The sequence below is a fragment of the Nematostella vectensis genome, chromosome 1, assembly GCF_932526225.1.
Source record: "Nematostella vectensis chromosome 1, jaNemVect1.1, whole genome shotgun sequence".
Classification (NCBI taxonomy): Eukaryota; Metazoa; Cnidaria; class Anthozoa; order Actiniaria; family Edwardsiidae; genus Nematostella; species Nematostella vectensis.
This window is the reverse complement of record NC_064034.1, coordinates 6,410,976-6,428,858: the sequence shown is the minus strand read 5'-3', so window position 1 is coordinate 6,428,858 and position 17,883 is coordinate 6,410,976. Positions and strand designations below refer to the sequence as shown.

The 17,883-nt window shown below is 39.5% G+C and overlaps 3 protein-coding genes across 7 annotated transcripts; 1 reads left to right on the top strand and 2 right to left on the bottom strand.

The window, feature by feature from the left end:
- Positions 1–461: 461 nt before the first annotated feature.
- LOC5519118 (putative hydroxypyruvate isomerase) lies at positions 462–5,200 on the bottom strand. 2 transcript variants are annotated; one of them, XM_032363785.2, is made up of 9 exons: positions 5,016–5,197; positions 4,654–4,761; positions 4,296–4,395; positions 3,325–3,442; positions 2,871–2,940; positions 2,746–2,795; positions 2,036–2,105; positions 1,378–1,512; positions 462–1,016 (listed from the first exon to the last, which is right to left on the bottom strand). In XM_032363785.2, exons 1-9 carry the CDS (start codon positions 5,101–5,103, stop codon positions 970–972), a joined length of 786 nt encoding a protein of 261 aa, XP_032219676.1. In that variant the 5' UTR covers positions 5,104–5,197; the 3' UTR covers positions 462–969. The 2 variants fall into 2 exon arrangements, with proteins under 2 accessions (XP_032219676.1, XP_032219677.1); XM_032363786.2 differs by lacking the exon at positions 462–1,016 and adding an exon at positions 2,222–2,295 and having other exon boundaries at positions 1,377–1,512; positions 5,016–5,200.
- Positions 5,201–5,315: 115 nt separating this feature from the next.
- Positions 5,316–9,267, top strand: LOC5519119. Of its 2 annotated transcripts, XM_048733712.1 has the most exons (3): positions 5,316–7,656; positions 8,011–8,156; positions 8,395–9,267. In XM_048733712.1, exons 1-2 carry the CDS (start codon positions 5,397–5,399, stop codon positions 8,154–8,156), a joined length of 2,406 nt encoding a protein of 801 aa, XP_048589669.1. In that variant the 5' UTR covers positions 5,316–5,396; the 3' UTR covers positions 8,395–9,267. The 2 variants fall into 2 exon arrangements, with proteins under 2 accessions (XP_048589669.1, XP_032219672.2); XM_032363781.2 differs by having other exon boundaries at positions 8,011–9,267.
- Positions 9,268–11,079: 1,812 nt separating this feature from the next.
- LOC116602958 (multiple epidermal growth factor-like domains protein 10) lies at positions 11,080–17,260 on the bottom strand. 3 transcript variants are annotated; one of them, XR_007312517.1, is made up of 5 exons: positions 16,913–17,260; positions 14,179–14,327; positions 11,914–12,006; positions 11,618–11,659; positions 11,080–11,443 (listed from the first exon to the last, which is right to left on the bottom strand). XR_007312517.1 is itself a non-coding variant. In XM_048731272.1 (4 exons), the coding sequence occupies exons 1-4, from the start codon at positions 12,421–12,423 to the stop codon at positions 11,346–11,348; spliced, it is 270 nt and encodes an 89-aa protein (XP_048587229.1). In that variant the 5' UTR covers positions 12,424–12,448; the 3' UTR covers positions 11,080–11,345. The 3 variants fall into 3 exon arrangements, 1 of the variants encoding a protein (XP_048587229.1); XR_004290400.2 differs by lacking the exon at positions 16,913–17,260 and having other exon boundaries at positions 14,179–14,971; XM_048731272.1 differs by lacking the exons at positions 14,179–14,327; positions 16,913–17,260 and adding an exon at positions 12,387–12,448.
- Positions 17,261–17,883: the final 623 nt, after the last annotated feature.

Genomic DNA, 17,883 nt, shown 5'->3' with positions numbered 1-17,883 from the left:
TAATGTGATGATCTTGCATTTTCAAGTTAGTCATACTGTGCCAACTGATACAAAATTACTCTACACAGAGCTTCTGGAATTACGTGGAAAAAAACTCAAAATTACGCGGGATTCTTTGCTAAATTACGCGGAAAATCAATCATTATGCGCTAAATTACATTGGCTCCTAGCCTCCAGCCAAGTAAAAAAGGTATTTTATTATTGGTAGGCCTTCGCGTTTTAGCAAAGAACGCCTAGTCATTTTATTTGTTTCCGAAATTCAGTTCGAAATATCGCACTCTTACGAGGAATATCTTGGTTTTTTTACGAGAAATGTGCAATTAAATGTTTTGTTTTCAAAATTTAGCCAAATCACACAGGATTACGCTGAAATTTGTGGATTACGCGGAAAAAGCCAAATTACGCGCTTCCGCACAAGCGCGTAATTCCAGAAGCCCTGTCTACAAGAGTACAACTACCAGTAGATGGGGAATGTGTTATATTTTCCTCAGCATTTTACGTACTGTGGGCTCACAGAGACGCGCTGGAAAAAGAGCCTATTTCCTAGTTTGTAGTAATTTATTTTCAAAATATTAGGATTCCACTCTATAGCATCATGTATTTTGGATTTTGATTGGAATGTCCAGGTTACCACATTAAAAGAAGAGTACATTCTGAGCAAAAAAGGAAAAACATAAAATTACAAACAACTTTACAAATAGAATAATTATCTTTACAAATAAAATAAAGGCACTTTGAAATAAATATTAAATCCTATACAGTCAAATATTTGCTGCATTTTACCACATTAAAAAGAGTCTACATTCTGAGCGAAGAAGGAAAAACATAATATTACAAACAACTTTACAAATAAAATAAAGGCACTTTGAAATAAATATTAAACCCTATACAGTCAAATATTTGCTACACTATACACAACTTACTTATTAATGATGAACTTTACTATTTCACTGCATATAATAAAATTATCTATACTCTGTAGGGAGCAAGCCACCTTAACCCATCTTCAGTTTTACCTGTAAATAACATTAAAATCAGGTGCTATCAAAGACTTGAAATTATACATTAATTTGTTGAGCTCAGGAGTACAGGAAACATACTGAAACAAATTTGGGTGGACATGAGAGTTCCCAAAGTTTGAAAAATCCAAATTTTCTTATTATTCTAAAATTTTCCAAACCTCTTCAAGTAAATTAGTCCATATATTACAATCTAATTGGAATCAATCAACCTCCAAGAAAATCTAAATTATTTCCCCAAACCTTACTCGAAATACAGTAGTTTTTCAGACCCTATTTTGCTTATTAAACACATTGTACAGTAATCTACATGTATTTTTTTTATCAAAGAATCATTAAACTGTAAGTTGGGTCTTACCTCTAGGTGTGTATTCACATCCTATCCAACCTTTGTAGCCTAACTTTGCAATAGTGTGAAAGATGAATGGGTAGTTGATCTCCCCGTCAGAATCTGGTTCATGGCGAGATGGGACTTGGCTGATCTGGATATGTCCTGTATAACAATAATTGTAAGACGAATCTTTTCCTACATTCTATTTTATACTTATTTTAACAACCACTGTCAGTGCAAATGGCAAATATCAAAAAGTAGTTCCAGGTCGAAAGGTACTTAGGGGAAATATCATTCAAAATTAAAAAGGAGATATGAGATAAATTCCAACGATACAAGAATCATCTATTTATTACCTTTTATGGATAGTTGCACAATTAATGTCATATTTTGTCTGCATTAGGTGAATTTCAGTCATAGAACTGCCAATCACCATTTGCCATTTGCACTGACAACATGTGTATTTGAAAATGCCCATATAAGGCATGGGGGGCCGGGCCCCTCCTTTTGGAAGCCAAAAATACAGTAAATGTATGAGACATTATCTAAAATATAGGAGAAAATGCCTTGAAAGTCCCTTTTGGGCCCCCTCCTGTTAAAAATCCTGGCTATGTTGCTGGTTTGGGCTTATTAGAGTGGCTTACTTACCGATATATGGCATATAGTCTGTGAGTGTCTTACTTACCGATGTATGGCATATAGTCTGTGAGTGTCTGTGTCAGGTTCCCATGTCCCCTCTGAGCATGGAACAAGTCCTATAATTCAGAAATTTGTCAAAAACAATATGACAGCAATAATTCCCAACCCCAAATAAGAAAAAAAGTATGCCTTCTCTTTTGCAGAGGATAGGGTACATAAAGTCTATATGTACTCTATTTGTCCTAGGATGTTCCCACAGGGAGGGGTGTGGTGAAATGGAAGGCTACGGAGGTGCCCATCATCTTCCTTTGAAGACAAAAGATACAATATTCTAGGAAGGAAGAACAAAAGTGGGTCAAATTTGATATAATGGTTCTAGCCTCCCCAGCCTACCCTCCCAAATATCAGAGGCCATGCCCCTGATATTGCTAAGAGAGGTTTTATTGACTTGCATATGCTAAATGCTTTGTGGACTTAGCTTCAAATAAGCAACCCCCACTAAAAGAAACACCACTTTTAAAGGGTGAAAGCATAAAAAAGTCTTTCTCCTCCTGCTATCCACCCCCCTTCCGAAATGAATAATGACCTATAATATTTAATTCATTTTCTTTTTATTTTATTTATTTCATTTTTCTAAATTTTATATTTAATTCATTTCCTTTTAACAAATAAAAACCTTTCCTTGGAACCAAATTTCTTTTATAATACTCAGGGTATTAAAATGAGCACTTCCAAGAGCTGAACAATTCTACTCACAAGAAGAAGTTTTATGTTGTGATGGTCTACTTTTTTGATGATATCTATGGCTAAAGAAAAAAGATCATTTGATAAATTATCTAAAAAATAAAATTTAAAAAAAGAAAAATCATGCAGAATGTCACCTTGGTCTGTTCTTGTGAGAAAGCAGTTTGGAATAGTTGTGACTGGTTCTATTAGCAGCATTATCCCAACCTAACATGCAAATGAAGCTATTATTTTTTCCAAACCAAAAGCACAAGAATATAGTTGACGCTCCATAAAATGGACTTTGTTGTTTCCCAAAATGTGTCAAAATTGCAATATTTTAGGTTGACTACAAATATTTCAAATAAGGCATATTGAACATTTGTCAGTAGCAGATCTTAGGAGGGGGTTTAACCCCCTCTCCCGCCAGAAAGCAAAACATATCAAATGTTATTACCTTCCTCCCCTGATTCACTTGGCCAAACCCCCTTATTTAACGAAAAGGTAGATTCACCCCTGTTTGTTACCATATATGGTGGTTTAACTGTATAATAAATACTTTATTCAAGATGGGTTCTTTACTGTATGTCTGAAGAGCATCTTATATATTACCTGCTTCAGTCGCTCTGCTGCATATCTCAAATTTCTAATATAAGTGGACTCCCACCGTTGTTTCACCTCAGGAATCTGTGCTTCTTCTTTGCTCATAGCTCCACAAGGGGTATGGATTCTAAATAAGAAAAACATGATGCAGATGTCTAAACAGTTGCACTGGCTCTCATCAAAGAGGTATTCCTTGCTCTCCCTGTCCTGCACCTAGCCCCCTACCACAGTTGGTTATTATCAGGTCCGTAGCCAAGGGGGTTTAGGAGAAACTCCCCACACAACTGACTGAAGGTCCACTCTAATTGAGGAAAATTAACTACCACTACGAGTTAGGATGAGCTACCTAAGAAAAAATGTGCCTCTTAATGGGTAAACGAACCCTTCCCACTCAAAATCATGGCTATTTCATTGAATGTAAGGGAAAAAATCCCTTAATACCTTTAGTGCTGCACTAATGGCTTGATAGGTAAATATGTAAATTAATGTTCCTACTGAAAATTGTTTCGTTTAACACTATTGTAAATCATTATGTATGTTGTGGTTTGAAATGCTTCTTGGTTTGAAATTGTTAAAACTGGTTTGAAAAGGGGATATTTGCATGATCTTTTATCTAGTTCTTTTAGTTACACCTCCCAACCCCCAAAAAATCCAAGCCCCTGTTTTATTAATGACTCCCCAAAAATAAAATCCCTTTTAGAATGCTAGGTATCCAAAAATGAGCTAGTTTGAAAAATTCAAACCAGTTTGAAAAAAATTCAAACCATGCCACATTTCAAACCACAACATGTATATTTGTTGTCATTATATTATTATGTATGTTTGAAATTATTTAATAACTTTCTGAAAGCCACATGCAAATTATCTGTATTGTTATTAGGTGTCACTCTCAATAATAATGTCTCAACTAACCATGGGCCTGAATATGAAAAACTTTAGCAGTTATGCAACAAATTGGCAACTTTTTCTATAAAAAATACCTTTTACATTTGAGTGCTTCAGCATATTTGATTGACAGTTCTAATGACTGTCTGAAATCCTCCTCTTGCATTGGGACAGCTGTCAGGCCTTTTGTATCACCTAGGAAAATAAATGTACTTTTGAGCAAAACATCTTTAGCTTATTTCTCTTTGTTTTTATTAAAAAACAGTTTTTCGTGCAATGTTCCATAACAAATAAAAATGTCAACAAAGGCTGGGTAAAATTTTGAAACAACCCTCCCCCTCCTCTTTCAGCGCCCACTTATGAATTTCTAAACTACCCCCCCCCCCCCCCCCCCCCCATCACCCGACACACACACACACACACACTGATCTTCCGTTGCTTTATTTTACTCACCTACAAAGCTATTTATCAAAATCTGTTGGACATCGGCATCTTCCTTTGCACGTACTAACTCGTTTATCGATTCCACATATGGGTTACCGCATTCTACCGCATCGAAGCCTGTATTTGTATAGTGAACGATTATTTCTTATCTTGGAAAATTCCAGAAATGCGAGTAACAATGTGAATCATGTCATTTTATCTTTAAAATACACTAAATATTCAGGTTTTTTTAAATAAAGTCACAGCCAGAATCTAAATGAAATCAGTTGTATTGCAAGATGCAGTGTTACTATTCGGAAACCAAAAACACCATTTTTTTTTTTTCCTGCAGCACGCGTGGACTGATCTGTAAACATATTTCAAGCGCTAACCTGCATTCTTTGCTGCTTTGTAACGGTCCTTTAGATCACTGCATTCTTGAAACATAAACGACAAACTTGTGCAAAACTTCAGTGCCATCAAACACCAAATTAAGACAGAGTAAATCGCAGACTTCTAGATGATAAAGTTTAGTATTCTAAAATGGAGGGCCTGGGGAGACTCAGCGTGACCCCGTCACGCTACTACCCAGACAGATTCGTCCTTTTGTTTGTGGCTCTGACGTAGTATGACCTTTTTTGGTAAAATTTACCACAACAAACCCGTAGTAACGCATCTATAATGAACCCACGTGACTGCATTCTAAAATTGAGAAGAACCAAAGTGGACTTTTGAGGTTTGACTTTTGTTTTCGTCTCGAAAACGCAAAGAAAATGGCGCTTTTGAATAGAAAATTCAAAGAAAAGACTACAGAAGAGATAGCCCTGCTTAGTGAACCACAGAAAGTTGTTCTTGTTGATGTAGACGAGGAGGAAGATGATGATGAAAGCGAAGTCTACACACACCATGGGATAACTTTATGGGTTTCGGACGCTGTCATTTTGCTTGTACAACATTTACAGATATTCGCGCTTTTTCTCGTCATGTCAGAACGCTGGGGCTATCCACGGGACTTCATACGTCATCTCAGATACATTTTCTTCGTAAACTTGGATGTTTGGGAATACCTGAAAGTCAGTAAAATTTTTTCATCCACGTACACTGGTTCAGCTACGGGCTTTGTTCCGTCGTCCGTTCTTCCGTTCACATATCAGTACTACTTCATAGCATGGGTCGCTTTTATATTCGTCGTGTGTATGACCTTTCTAGGGGCATACCTGTATGTTCTACACAAGAGACCGTTATACATGCTTCTTCATATTGCCAGAATGAAGCGAGTGTTTTGTGTTACTGTACAGCTGATGTGCATGCCAGTAGGGATTGCAGTGGCGAGGGTGTTCCACTGTCGTAGGGATGACCAGGGTGTTGTGATATGGAATGCGGATAACGATCTCCAATGCTGGTCTATGCCACACTACATATATGTTGCAGTTGCACTGTTAATTGGACTTTTGCTCTTTATTGCTTACCCTATCAACCTCATCCGCAAGACCCGAGGTCAGGTCATCTCGTTCAACCCAGAGAAGCATGAGGGTTACTTGCAGCTCAAGGAAGCAGAGTACAACCAGGGATTGGACATCTTATGGGCCGTTGGCCAGTTTCATCTCTTCTCATCATTCAGACGCATGTGGATCTACTACCGCCCCATCATGTTCTTCTTGAAGTTCTTCTTGCTTTGCTTTTTTGGTGCCTCTACGTATTACACCAAGACAACAACAAAAGCAGAGAAGCTTTACTTGAGCATTCCGATTGTTCTCTCCTTTGTGGTAATTATGTTTGTGATGCTGTCGTCCAGTGTGTCAAGGCCTCCTATGAAGAGATGTAGAGCATTCACCTTCTGGCTCATACGCAAGTTTGTGACTGAGCTTTTGAACTTGTTATTCAATGTCAGGTTCAGCATACTGTTGCCAAAATTGATGCTGGTAGTTGTTGCATTTGGATTCTACAGTATCCACTCTTCTGGTGGGGCGATGGGTGCACTGTTGTCGCTGATGATGCTCACAATGCTGAGATGCCTGCCATTCCGAATCCGCTCGTTCAACTTCATGATCATTTTCAGCCTTTTGATGAACATAGCTAATGCTTATCTTGGCTGTGTTGTAGAGGAGTACCAAAATGACAGCATGGTGAGCTCCTTGGTAGTGCATCCTTATCCACTCTATGCCCTGATTACTGTGAATGGACTATGGACAGTTGTTGCCATGGCATGGGTCATCTACTTGCTGCTTAGATACTACCAAGTTGTTGGACAAGGCCGACCACTCTGGCCAATGTTGTCAAAAGATGGGAAGAGTATGGATGGTGAAACCAAGAAATATATGCAGGCTGTGTTGCGTGGCAGGCATATCTTAGAAAAGGCCCTCTCAAGTCCGGCTATCTTTGCCCCTGTGCATGAGTTAGAGCGCCAGATTCATATCATCAATGCATATTGCCGCGAAGCAGAGTATTTAGAGGACCCCACGTTCGAATCCCTCTGGGATCTGCTGGATGAGCTTATTGAAGCTCACAGAGCTCTTTCACCACAGTCATTATTCTCACAATCCAATAAGAAGTCGGTGCGTGAGACTGCCAAGGAGTTTATGAAAATGATGCCACAGATGCGCAAGCGCCTTGACCAAAGGGAGTATGATTTCATCCTGATGAGTCCTCTAAAAAAGCGTATGCTTCTAAAAATGTATGTTCTTGGAGCCTTTGTGAATGGCCGCTGTGACAAGATAAGATATGAAGTCGAGAAGAAGGTACACAAGAGCCTTCAGAAAGCTGCTCAAACCCCATCTGTCATCTCCAGTGCAGAATCTTTTGAGTGGGATAGTTTGTATGGTTCTAAAGACCCCTATGCTACCACTGATACCTATGGCACCAATTCCAGCATTGGAAGTCGTCCAGGTACATCCATGAGTTCCCGCAGTGTGGACAAATTGCTGGATGCTGTCGATTATTGGGAGGAGGAGCAAGATATTACCAAAAGAAATCATGACTCTCTGGACAGAGAAATATCTCAACAGTTGGTGACTTATGACAGCTTGCCATCAGGTACATTGTAATACAATTAATTGGTATCTAAAATGTTGAAAGTGGTATTTGTTGTTCTCTACTGCCTGTTTGACTAGAGGCAACTCCAAACTTTGAAAAAATAATATGATTTTTTGTAAATGTCACTATGGTCACATATCTGTGTCTGTACATTTGTCTATGATTCATTCCAGTGCAGTTTTCCTTCATATTTGCTATTGTCCATCAAACAAGCAAACATGCGTCGAATACCCAGGCTATTCTAGGATTCTAGGCTATAGTTTGTTTTACATAGAAGCCTTGAATACCTGGTCAGTCCCTTAAGGTTGTTTTTACGTGGTAGATCTAACCCGTTTCTATTTCTACTTTCTTCAGATTCCACATCATCTTCAGGATCTCTTCCTGGCCAGGTCAACAGCTCCCAAGAGAATGTTAGACCATCCATTAGCAGCCGCCCTAAAAGTGCTCCTCAAAGAGTACAGGAACAAAGTGGCTCCAAAGCATCACTTATGACCCTCTAGGCCAGAACCACAGTTAGGCCAGAACCACAGTTAGGCCAGAACCACAGTTAGGCCAGAACCGCAGTTAGGCCAGAACCACAGTTAGGCCAGAACCACAGTTAGGCCAGAACCACAGTTAGGCCAGATCCACAGTTAGGCCAGAACCACAGTTAGGCCAGATCCACAGTTAGGCCAGATCCACAGTTAGGCCAGAACCACAGTTAGGCCAGAACCACAGTTAGGCCAGAACCACAGTTAGGCCAGAACCACAGTTAGGCCAGAACCACAGTTCGTTAGGGGAGTCAAGGATATGGTGGCTTGTTGGTGGTCAAAGAGTACAGGAACAGAGTGGCTCCAAGTCATCACTAATGACCGTCTAGGCCAGAACCATTTCTTTATAGAGTCAAGGATATTGTGGCTCCTTGGTGATCAAGAGCACAATGGCATCAGGCCAACACCTATCTTCCAACAGTCATGCTAAGAATAACTAATGTACATTGTAGATACAAGACATGCTCCCTGAAATATCTGGAGGATTTAAAGAGGTATACCTTGTTTAAATAGATAGCTGAGACACTCCCAAACCCCTATGGTTTTCAGCACTTTTGATGAGATTATCTTCACTCAAACAAGCTACCCATTAGCGTCATTTTGTCTATGACCTGCCTTAAAATGCCTGCAAGGGAGGCTGTGTATGCCCCTACTGTTTGCTTTGAATATGTAAAAAGAAGGCAATGCAACTTCACATACAATGCAAGATGAAATATGCATGCCTTGATAAATGCTCATGTGACAAATCTTACAGTTACTTGTTTGCCATTACAGTGAATTACTGTGACTAAAGGGGGGATTCATAAAAATTGATGTTGAGTTTCTGTACATATCTTGTAAATAGTCGTTATTTTGTTAATTATCCAGTCTTGTCGAAACAATTTTAATATGTAGTTAAAGATGTCTGTGCAAGCATTTCAGTATGAGGAATTGAAAGGTATTTTTACAAATTTGTATTTACTACAAACTTTGTATTTACTACAAACTCCCTAATAGCTTGTTGGTTTTGTATTATTTTACCAATATTGTATGCTATTTATTTTCGAAAAGAACATGATAATAAGCAATACATAAATGGAAAGGCTTGGCGGTGTAAACCATGCCAGGATCTGGGGGGGTGGGGAGATAAAACTGTTTTGTAGTACATATGTTTTATTTTTGGTTAAGATTCATATCTTTGATGACCATATGGTTAGTGTGACTATTAGTTGCATCCAGTATGACCATTAGTTTGGTCTAGGTACACTTGGATCTGGATCATAAGGTTCGGTGTACTCCGTAAGACCTGAAATACAAACAAGCAAACAAATGATATGTATCTCAATTCTCAGGTATATGTGCTTTCTCTCCATCTATTCACCTTAGGGTATGTTCCAATGATGACGTCTGTAAAAACTATTTTTAGAACAAGCAGTTATTTTTAGATACGTCTCTGATTGGTTAGCGCTCACGTTTCCTAGCAACAAGAGTCTTACGCGCGATCACATCTTGAGCAATGTGATCCCGCAAAGGATGTTTCGGAAATCTTTTTGACCGAAAATACCTTCCTTTTTTACGAACGCTGTAAAAATGATCTTCCATAGAATACGCTGGTGCCAATCAACAGTTTCTGGGACATTGAAATGCATAAAGTGCGTGATTTTAGGCTCTGGGATCAACTTCCCCAGTAAAAGTTTTCACTGCTGATTCGCAAATTACTTATAACACAACAATCAATCATGAATCTGTGTTTACAAAACACAATTCTCTTCCAATTCCCTTTTAATGAAAAAGATACATCCAGAACTTAATACCATTATATTCACACCGATATTACAAATAAAAGATTTCAAGTCTTTATAATGAAGTAGATCTTATTCCAGTGACAAGGGTTTCTTGAGTGACATGATTTTCTGAACATTTGCGTGAAAAATTGAAGTTTATTCATCTAAAAATGTTATAAATCAAAGAAAAATAAAGGCCATCTTGTATTAAAATACAAAACATAGACTATGAGAATGCCTAGGTATTCTATCTCACCGAATTGCAAAGAATAAGAACTTTTTAGGAGTCTACACGATGAATCTTGAATGAACTCCAAATTCACCGTCTCCCCGACTTCTTCCCGTTCAATTATTTATATAACATTTAGATAACTGAACATTAGATAACTTAACAGATAACAGGACACCACCCCATGAGTAGCATTGTGATCATTAGTCTTGAATAGCAGCTAAAAGGATAAAAACAGGTAGCGAACGAAGTGAAGAAGTGCAAAGGGAAAAAATTTGGTGTGAAATTGTACTAGCTCGTGGTGCCCATAACCAAATATGGCGCGACGAACCATGTATGGATGCTATGATTGACAAGCTCGCGCAATCTAAAAATAGCTTTCTTGGACGTTATCATGGGCCACGGGGATTCGTTCTCTTATATCATGGTCTCTTGACGGGGGTGATTGTCGGCAAAATCGATTTCAACCCTAATGGAGAGCACATTGGGCGTGGTCAACAAAAAATTTTAACCCTAAGAGATATAGCAAATTGAGTGTGGTCGAAGGAATTATTAACCCTAAAAGATGGCAGAATCGTGAAAAAATTGGTCTAATTTTATACCCCAAGATATGGCAAAATCGGAAAAAATTCTTGAACACCCCCCTTAAGGGATGGCAGTTGGCCGAATTTTATCCCCTAAAAGATGTGACGATCACCCCCCCCCCCCCCCCCCTCCCGGGGAGACTATCCGTCGCCCTTTTAAATTCACAGTTTAAAGGTCCTGATCAGGTGCAGATCCATACCTTATTTACACTGGTTTGCGTAAACAGGCCAAATTGTTTAGGGTTAGTATGTTAATTATGAGCTGCATGTCTTCATTCTATTATTTGAGGCGAGAGTGTTAAACGCTTTTTTTTTCGTAAAGGGCTGAATTTTTCGTGGATTCGCCCCCGCTAAAAGTGCCGGGTTTTTTTTCGCAGTGGCTGTATGCCCGACAGTCGGGACAGGTCTTGGATGGACTAAATGCCCGACTGTTTTCAATTTATTCAAATAACCAAGTAAATTGTCTCCCTAGTGAGTTCAAAGTATTCTATATTTGTTGAGAAAGGGCAAGCGAATCTAAATTGAGCTTTGCTGTCGGTATTAAATGCTTTCCATTGTCTGTGTACACTATAAAATCGTAATTTTAGTGACACTTCAAATAATAAACTGTTGGATCGTCGCATTTTTTCGACCCGGGTTTACTTTTACAGCCTTCGTCAGACATTTTGTTCTTGCACGTTTCTGTGGAGAAAACCGGTCAATTGTTATAAATTTCAGGTCATTCAACAGGTATTGGTTTGGTATTTACTTTAAAAAAATATTCTTCTATTGTGGAAACTACATAGCCAAGCGGCCATAACATTCATATATTCATGTGTTAATTACAGTATGAATTATGATAAATGTAACACCTACTTTCACAGTTCCATCCGTATTTTCCAGGACTGCAGAGTTTATCTGTGGAAGAGAGCAACAGTAAAAAAAACACACCATTTAAAGCCCTCTGGGTCAAAAAAACTGTATTGAATAAAGAGGCTGTGTTCTAAAAGATTCTTGCCGAATTAACCAAAGAACTTTTAAAACTAAATCATATCGAATGTCCGACCCTAATATTTTACTAGTTTTAATAGTTTACGTTTGGAAAACTGTTTCTAGCTGCTGTAGGCTTATGGCTATGATTTTTTTAAATAATTTGGTTTTGACTCTCAAACCTGCGCAGTCGGCTCCCTTGTATCCATCCTTGCAAGTGCACGTGCATGTTTCACCGTCTAATTTACCTCCATTCTGGCATTTCAATGGACACTCTAAGAAAAAAATATGTTTTAGATACTTAAACAAAGTAGTTTGAGCCCGGTTGCTTTCTGTATAGCTAGAAGTTCAAACTCCGGACGGACTGTTTAGTGAAATTCTGGCATTTAAAATCACTCTAACTCCGGACGGCTAGATCAAACTCGATAACGATTTTTCGATACCGTTTTAAAAATATTGTGTACTTTAAATAAAAAGTGCCCGAAGTTTGAACTGTCCGGAGTTTGAGCTACCAAAGCGTTATTATGCATAAAGGTACATAAGTGGAGTTTTAATATTACCTATGTACTGTATACTATAGAATGCAAAGGACACATTGATAGACAGCAAAAAATATATAAAACAGTGGTAAATTCATATAGCAATTTTAACTTACTAAAAAGACCGCACATCTTCGGGCAGTATTTTTCCATTATCGTTGTACTATACGTTGTACCACACTTTGGACTTTTTTTTACCGTTTTGTGGTTTTTGGCGTTTTCTGTACCGGTTTCTGTGCGGTTTTCGCACTCCCCTTACGCCCCCTCAATTTTCAATTAGTTATGTCTTCATGTATTATTTATTAAATAAAGTTAGTTGGTAATTAAATGCATCAGTCTGTATTGTTTTTCTTTCCTAAAAGTTCAATTTTACTTTGTGTCGATACTAAATATGTACAAATAAGAGACGAACTTATATCGCTCTGAACTCGTAAAATTGAGCTTCTAGGAAAGAAAAAAAACAATACAGACGGATTAATTCCACATTTAAATCCACTAAGTAAATTTGATGAATTAGAGCATGAACATATAACCCATAGGTAACTATTTTCGTGAATTCGTCCTTAGAAATCCTTCACTGACGCGAGTGGGAAGTCTGTGGGGGGGGGGGGGGGGGGGGGTATGTGAAATCTAACAAGCTGAAGGGATGTCTGAATTACAAGGAGTGCACGGGATAATTTGTCATGTTTAGTTCCCCTCTCCCTTTATATGTACGACCCATGCCAATACTACAAAATCTCTTTCCATGAGATAACAAAAGTCTAGAATTTCTCAAAACAAGCGGCTTAGATACACGGACTTTCTGGTGTAGTCGCACACAAGTATGCTTAACTTCGTCAGGGGTGTCGGTGGAAAGCCACTCGATGCGAATGGTACACGGTGTTTTCCGAAATATGTTTTGCTCTTGTCGCACACCTTGATTGCACACCCCACTGTCTTCACAACATTACCGACCATCTGGTAAAGGAAACAATCCAGTTGTTCCATAAAGAAACAGATCCAACAGATCACGTTACCGTAGGGCGTATCAGTTTGCGGTGATGCGTTTGGTGCTGTTTTTTTTGTTTTTCGTATTTTATTCCGCGGTATTGCGGATGTTCTAGACTGTGCGGTTCACGGTTATTAGGGACCTTAACGACGACGGCGGCTAGGACAACGCAATCGAAAAAGATGTTTTCGCGCGTTGCGATCAATAATAGTTTCTGGCAATGGAATAAGCAAATACAAAGACAGATAAAAATAAACTAAGGACATTATTTCTACAGCAGCGAACATAGTGGAGTTTACAGTGCAAACTGTCTGCGTCCTCATAATTGACCGTGAAACGAGTTTTCACGTCGTTGTTTTACGGAAGACGGCTGAAATGTATCAGACAGAGTATCAGGCATTTCCACGTGCTGCTATTGAATTCTGAATCAAATCCCATTTTTTTCTGCCGTCGGCGTCTGCGTTGCCGTCGTCGTTTCTTAAGGCTTCTGCCTTTTTTTACGGTTTTAATGTTTTAGGTTTTTTTTTGTGCGGTTTTGCGGTTTTGCACCCCCCCCCCCCCCCTAACGCACCCCTTTTACCGACCTTCTAGGGGACGATTTGCCTAGACGTATGGGATTTCTCTTGCTAGGATGAATACATGCGGATATTAATGCATAAAAGATAGCCTGTGGCAGTTTAGATCGCACATAGATCAAAACCAGTGGTTAACATGTGGTGTTGAAGTCGTCCTGCAGTTCATTATCGGTAAAGTTTATCCTTAGGCAAACCGGCTATGCAATGTTCATGCTACCAAGAACATAATAACTGTCCATGGTTACCAACTGCACGGGCAATACGACTGTGCTAGCGTTCCGTCATTTGTCCGACTGTTGCCGATGTATAAAGCTCCCGTATAGCTAGACCTAGTTGAGTACGTACCGCCGTGTAATGTCCGCAAGAAGGGCGTCTGCAGTTTCTTGGGCTGTGCTTGCCATACGTGTAGTGCTGTCTCTCATCGAACCAATCTTGGACACCATCAGTTGGATTTTTCTGATAATAGTCGCCGTATTCCAACTTAATGTTCTGACCTAGGAGTGAAAGAATAACGAGAACCGGTGCGTTTATAAGTTTGGCTCGTGAAAAGGATTCTATGGGCAGGTTTTCCTTGTTCGATATCCTTGTCGCTACTCTCAAGGGTCATTGTCAAGAGAGCCATCGAAACACTCGAGGGAATGGCAAGGGGTGCTCATTTGGTATTCTTAAAGAGAGCTTCGATTCGAGGGAGGACGTTTATTTATAGGTGGGCGTTAAATAAGCTTTTGCAGCAATTCCAGCGCCGAGCTCATCTCGATAGGTACACCGTTTGTTTGGGTATGGGAATGTTTCAACTACAATGTCTACATAGACATTGCAGAATTTCGGGCCATTCCTACCGAGCGTTTTGCCGCCATACGCGCTCCCACGCTCGGAATCCCAATCTCCAAATTTTACGAAGCCGTGGACAGCATACCAACACTTGTTAGCCCACATCTGAGCCCATAACGAGCCCCAGCAATTCCGGAAGTCAAATTTTGGTTCACTGAGGTTGCCATGCTCGACGTCATAATCCAATAGTAGAAGTGTCAAATCCAATAATAAAAATGTCACCTATACTGCGTACTGGTGCCAACAATCATTCAGTACATCGGGATACTCTCCCTGTGTAATCTGAACTATTTAGTCTTAATTTATTAGAAATGTTTAATTTAGGGGCCGGGCTAAGAAAAAACCGACATGGGCGCCAAAATAGTAGCACGAGACACGTAGTAAATCCCGCGCTCGCTCATACATAACAAGTTAACTCGCAGAGAGGGATGTGAACATATCGAAGTTTCGAGTATTTCCTCGAAACTTCGAAATACGAAATACATTAGCTACTAACTCAAGAGACATGTGGCCTTCCAGGGAAGGAATTCAGCCTACTCTAAAGCAATTCCAGGCGGAATATAGAATTATCGACGGCTATGCCATAGACGTGAAAACGCGGAGCAGAGCACCGGAGAGGACCGGCAAACTGGCGGTTGTTATTGCCCATGCCTTAGGCGTAATTCCGGCTTTATTGATGTAGAGCGATAGCAATATAGAAAATATGGATTTAAGCGGCCTTGCAATGATATTGGACAATACGAAGGCGACAAGACAAATCCAAGCCCGGAGATGAAAAATATCACTTGATATTCTGATATAGCCGACGTAGATCAATCGGAATTGACCAAGCCAACGCAGTCAATCCAGTAGCCGCACTCAGGACCGAGCACAGACAGCACAAGCGAGGAATTTACAAGCAACAGCAATGGCGCGAATTCTCATCCTTCGCCCCCCGTAGCAAGTGTTGCGCAGTGTAACGAGGGTACAGAAGAAAATAATATTATTTTGCAATTCAAACTGAAAAGCAAATTTGATCCTGTTGGGCGTACAGGGTTCTCTTGGCCGGAACATCCGAACCCTTCGTTCTGAATAGCCTTTGTATATTTTGCAGTATGTATCGTGCGAATGATAATAATAACACCCTCACTTAGGATTTCAGTTTAAATCTGAATGACTGTGACATCTATATGCCTTTGAGAGATCTTCTGGCCGGTTCGTCGGCCGCCTCCCATATTTGAATATGATCAAATTTGTTATAATATTTTTATGATAGTAATAGAGACTTGATAGTAGACAGGTAAAGGTAAGGATAGTAAGAGAAACTCCTCAAAATACATTGTTTGATTCCAAGAAACGAATGATTATGAAGTTCACTTCGCATAAAAAGGGATTTCCATAAGGGCAGGACGTACTGAAGTCATTTGTCTCGTGTCCCGTACGAGTAGCTCTACACGTGTGCGTCACACACATTTTGAAATTCACATTTCCTAACGGAATTCACGTAAAATTCCGCATTCCCCTTACTTTGATTGCTTTGTTGGACGACTAGACACACTGACAAAAGTCATATACGCTGACAGATAAAGCACACTTTTCTTCACCTCACACTAAGAGATTACGACAGCCTATGTGTTGGGCAGGAATGTTCTCATTCAAACCAGGGTGCCCCCCGCCGAGATGGTACGCGAGACGTACCATCTCAGCGGGATCCAGAGCTCGTTGCCAAGGAGCTGGGGCTCGTTATGTGTCCGCCAATTCATCGCTCCATTTAGAATTTTGCCCGAGATAAAGATGAATTAATCTTTTATAAGATTGTACAAGAAGCGATGGTCACACCTCGTCATTAGCGACCACCTTAGTCGTAACTAGGACAAAAATAATTTCATAAGGAGGCTCTTCCCGTCCAATGATGGAGTCTGCTTAGTCTGTTCAGTTGTTAGAGTGTTTAGTCTAGATTATTTTGCATAAGGAGTTGTATAAAAGGGCTTCACATGGTACAGCTTAAGTATGATTTTTTTAGTAAATAAACCTACAAATCTACATGCTGATTCTACAGTGGAGCTCTTATTGCCCCAGAACAACTTGTTCTGTTCTAAATAGGTACAGCAAACCAGAAACAAAAACAAGAAAGTTTACAGTAGCAACACCTGTCAGTAAGGTGACGATAGTACTTCTTGGCTATAAAACCTACACCGTTATCACATTCTGATATTCAAACACATAACAAGAGAACGGTAAACTCCGAAGCATGTTGAGTCTCACTCACCAAATAATCGAGGTCAGAGGCACCTGGGCTGAGCTGTGACCTGAGCCCATTGTGCTTTTCCAGCAGTTTTTGCTTCCATTCTTGTTTAAAATCACAAGTGGCATCGTCATTTGGCGGAGGCTTTTCAACCGCCACTTCGGCGGTGACTGATAAACACCACACTCAGATGAGTGTAAGATGAATGGCATTCATCGCGAAGGAAGGCTGACGAAGATAATCAGTCAGATAACACAAAGGTTAGAGTCTGCTTATTATTTTAAGCCTGGGGCGACAACCATCTGGCAACCAGGATAGGTGTTATTTTATTACAGGATAGGTATTATTTTGAAAACAAACTAGGCTTCCCGATTCCCCCGGAACCAAATCTTGCTCTTTCTGTCTAAAATCCCTGTTAAACTATTCAGGGACCTGCTTATTGTTTGGGTTCAAAGTACTTTTTATCATACCAACCCCAACCCCCCCCCCCCCCCCAAGAACATAATGTATGAGCGACCTTATATTTTTCTATTTTTGGCGATGAGTCCTTCCAAAAGCAACCAAAGAGACCTAAATATCCGACAACGAAAGTAGAATAAATAGTTTCCCTAATGGGGGGTTTTGAGGTGCTGTGCGGGTTTCCAGGGTACGGATTTCAAGTCGCGGGTGCCGGTCTCCAGGGTGCGGGTTTGAAAAAGCTCACAAGTTTGAAAATTTTGGCAGTGTTTTTTTTGTGGTAAAAAGAAAAAAATGCTGTTTGCTTAGTCTTTAAAGATATGACCTGCAATAGCATATTTGAACGGCATATTTGAAATGAATTTTGTATTTATATTTTATAGAAATATAACTTTATTTTCTTTTTTATACGAAAATACATATTTTTTTACTGGAGAAACAAATAAACTGAAACTGAAACGTGAAAGATGACTCGTAATAGGACATCCTGGAGGAAAAAAACTACCAAGAAGAATAAAAAAACAGCGTCAAACGAATAA

Excerpts from the sequence above, each read along its gene's own strand:
- LOC5519119 (XM_048733712.1), top strand. The coding sequence starts at position 5,397 with ATGGCGCTTTTGAATAGAAAATTCAAAGAAAAGACTACAGAAGAGATA. Across the intron at positions 7,657-8,010 it reads TTATGACAGCTTGCCATCAG|ATTCCACATCATCTTCAGGA; the intron begins GTACATTGTAAT and ends TACTTTCTTCAG.
- LOC116602958 (XM_048731272.1), bottom strand. The coding sequence starts at position 12,423 with ATGGAAAAATACTGCCCGAAGATGTGCGGTCTTTTTA. Across the intron at positions 11,660-11,913 it reads CAAGGGAGCCGACTGCGCAG|ATAAACTCTGCAGTCCTGGA; the intron begins GTTTGAGAGTCA and ends TCTCTTCCACAG. Across the intron at positions 11,444-11,617 it reads ATACGGATGGAACTGTGAAA|AAACGTGCAAGAACAAAATG; the intron begins GTAGGTGTTACA and ends TTTTCTCCACAG.
- LOC5519118 (XM_032363785.2), bottom strand. The coding sequence starts at position 5,103 with ATGGCACTGAAGTTTTGCACAAGTTTGTCGTTTATGTTTCAAGAATGC. Across the intron at positions 1,513-2,035 it reads AGACTATATGCCATACATCG|GACATATCCAGATCAGCCAA; the intron begins GTAAGTAAGACA and ends ATTGTTATACAG. Across the intron at positions 1,017-1,377 it reads ATGTGAATACACACCTAGAG|GTAAAACTGAAGATGGGTTA; the intron begins GTAAGACCCAAC and ends TGTTATTTACAG.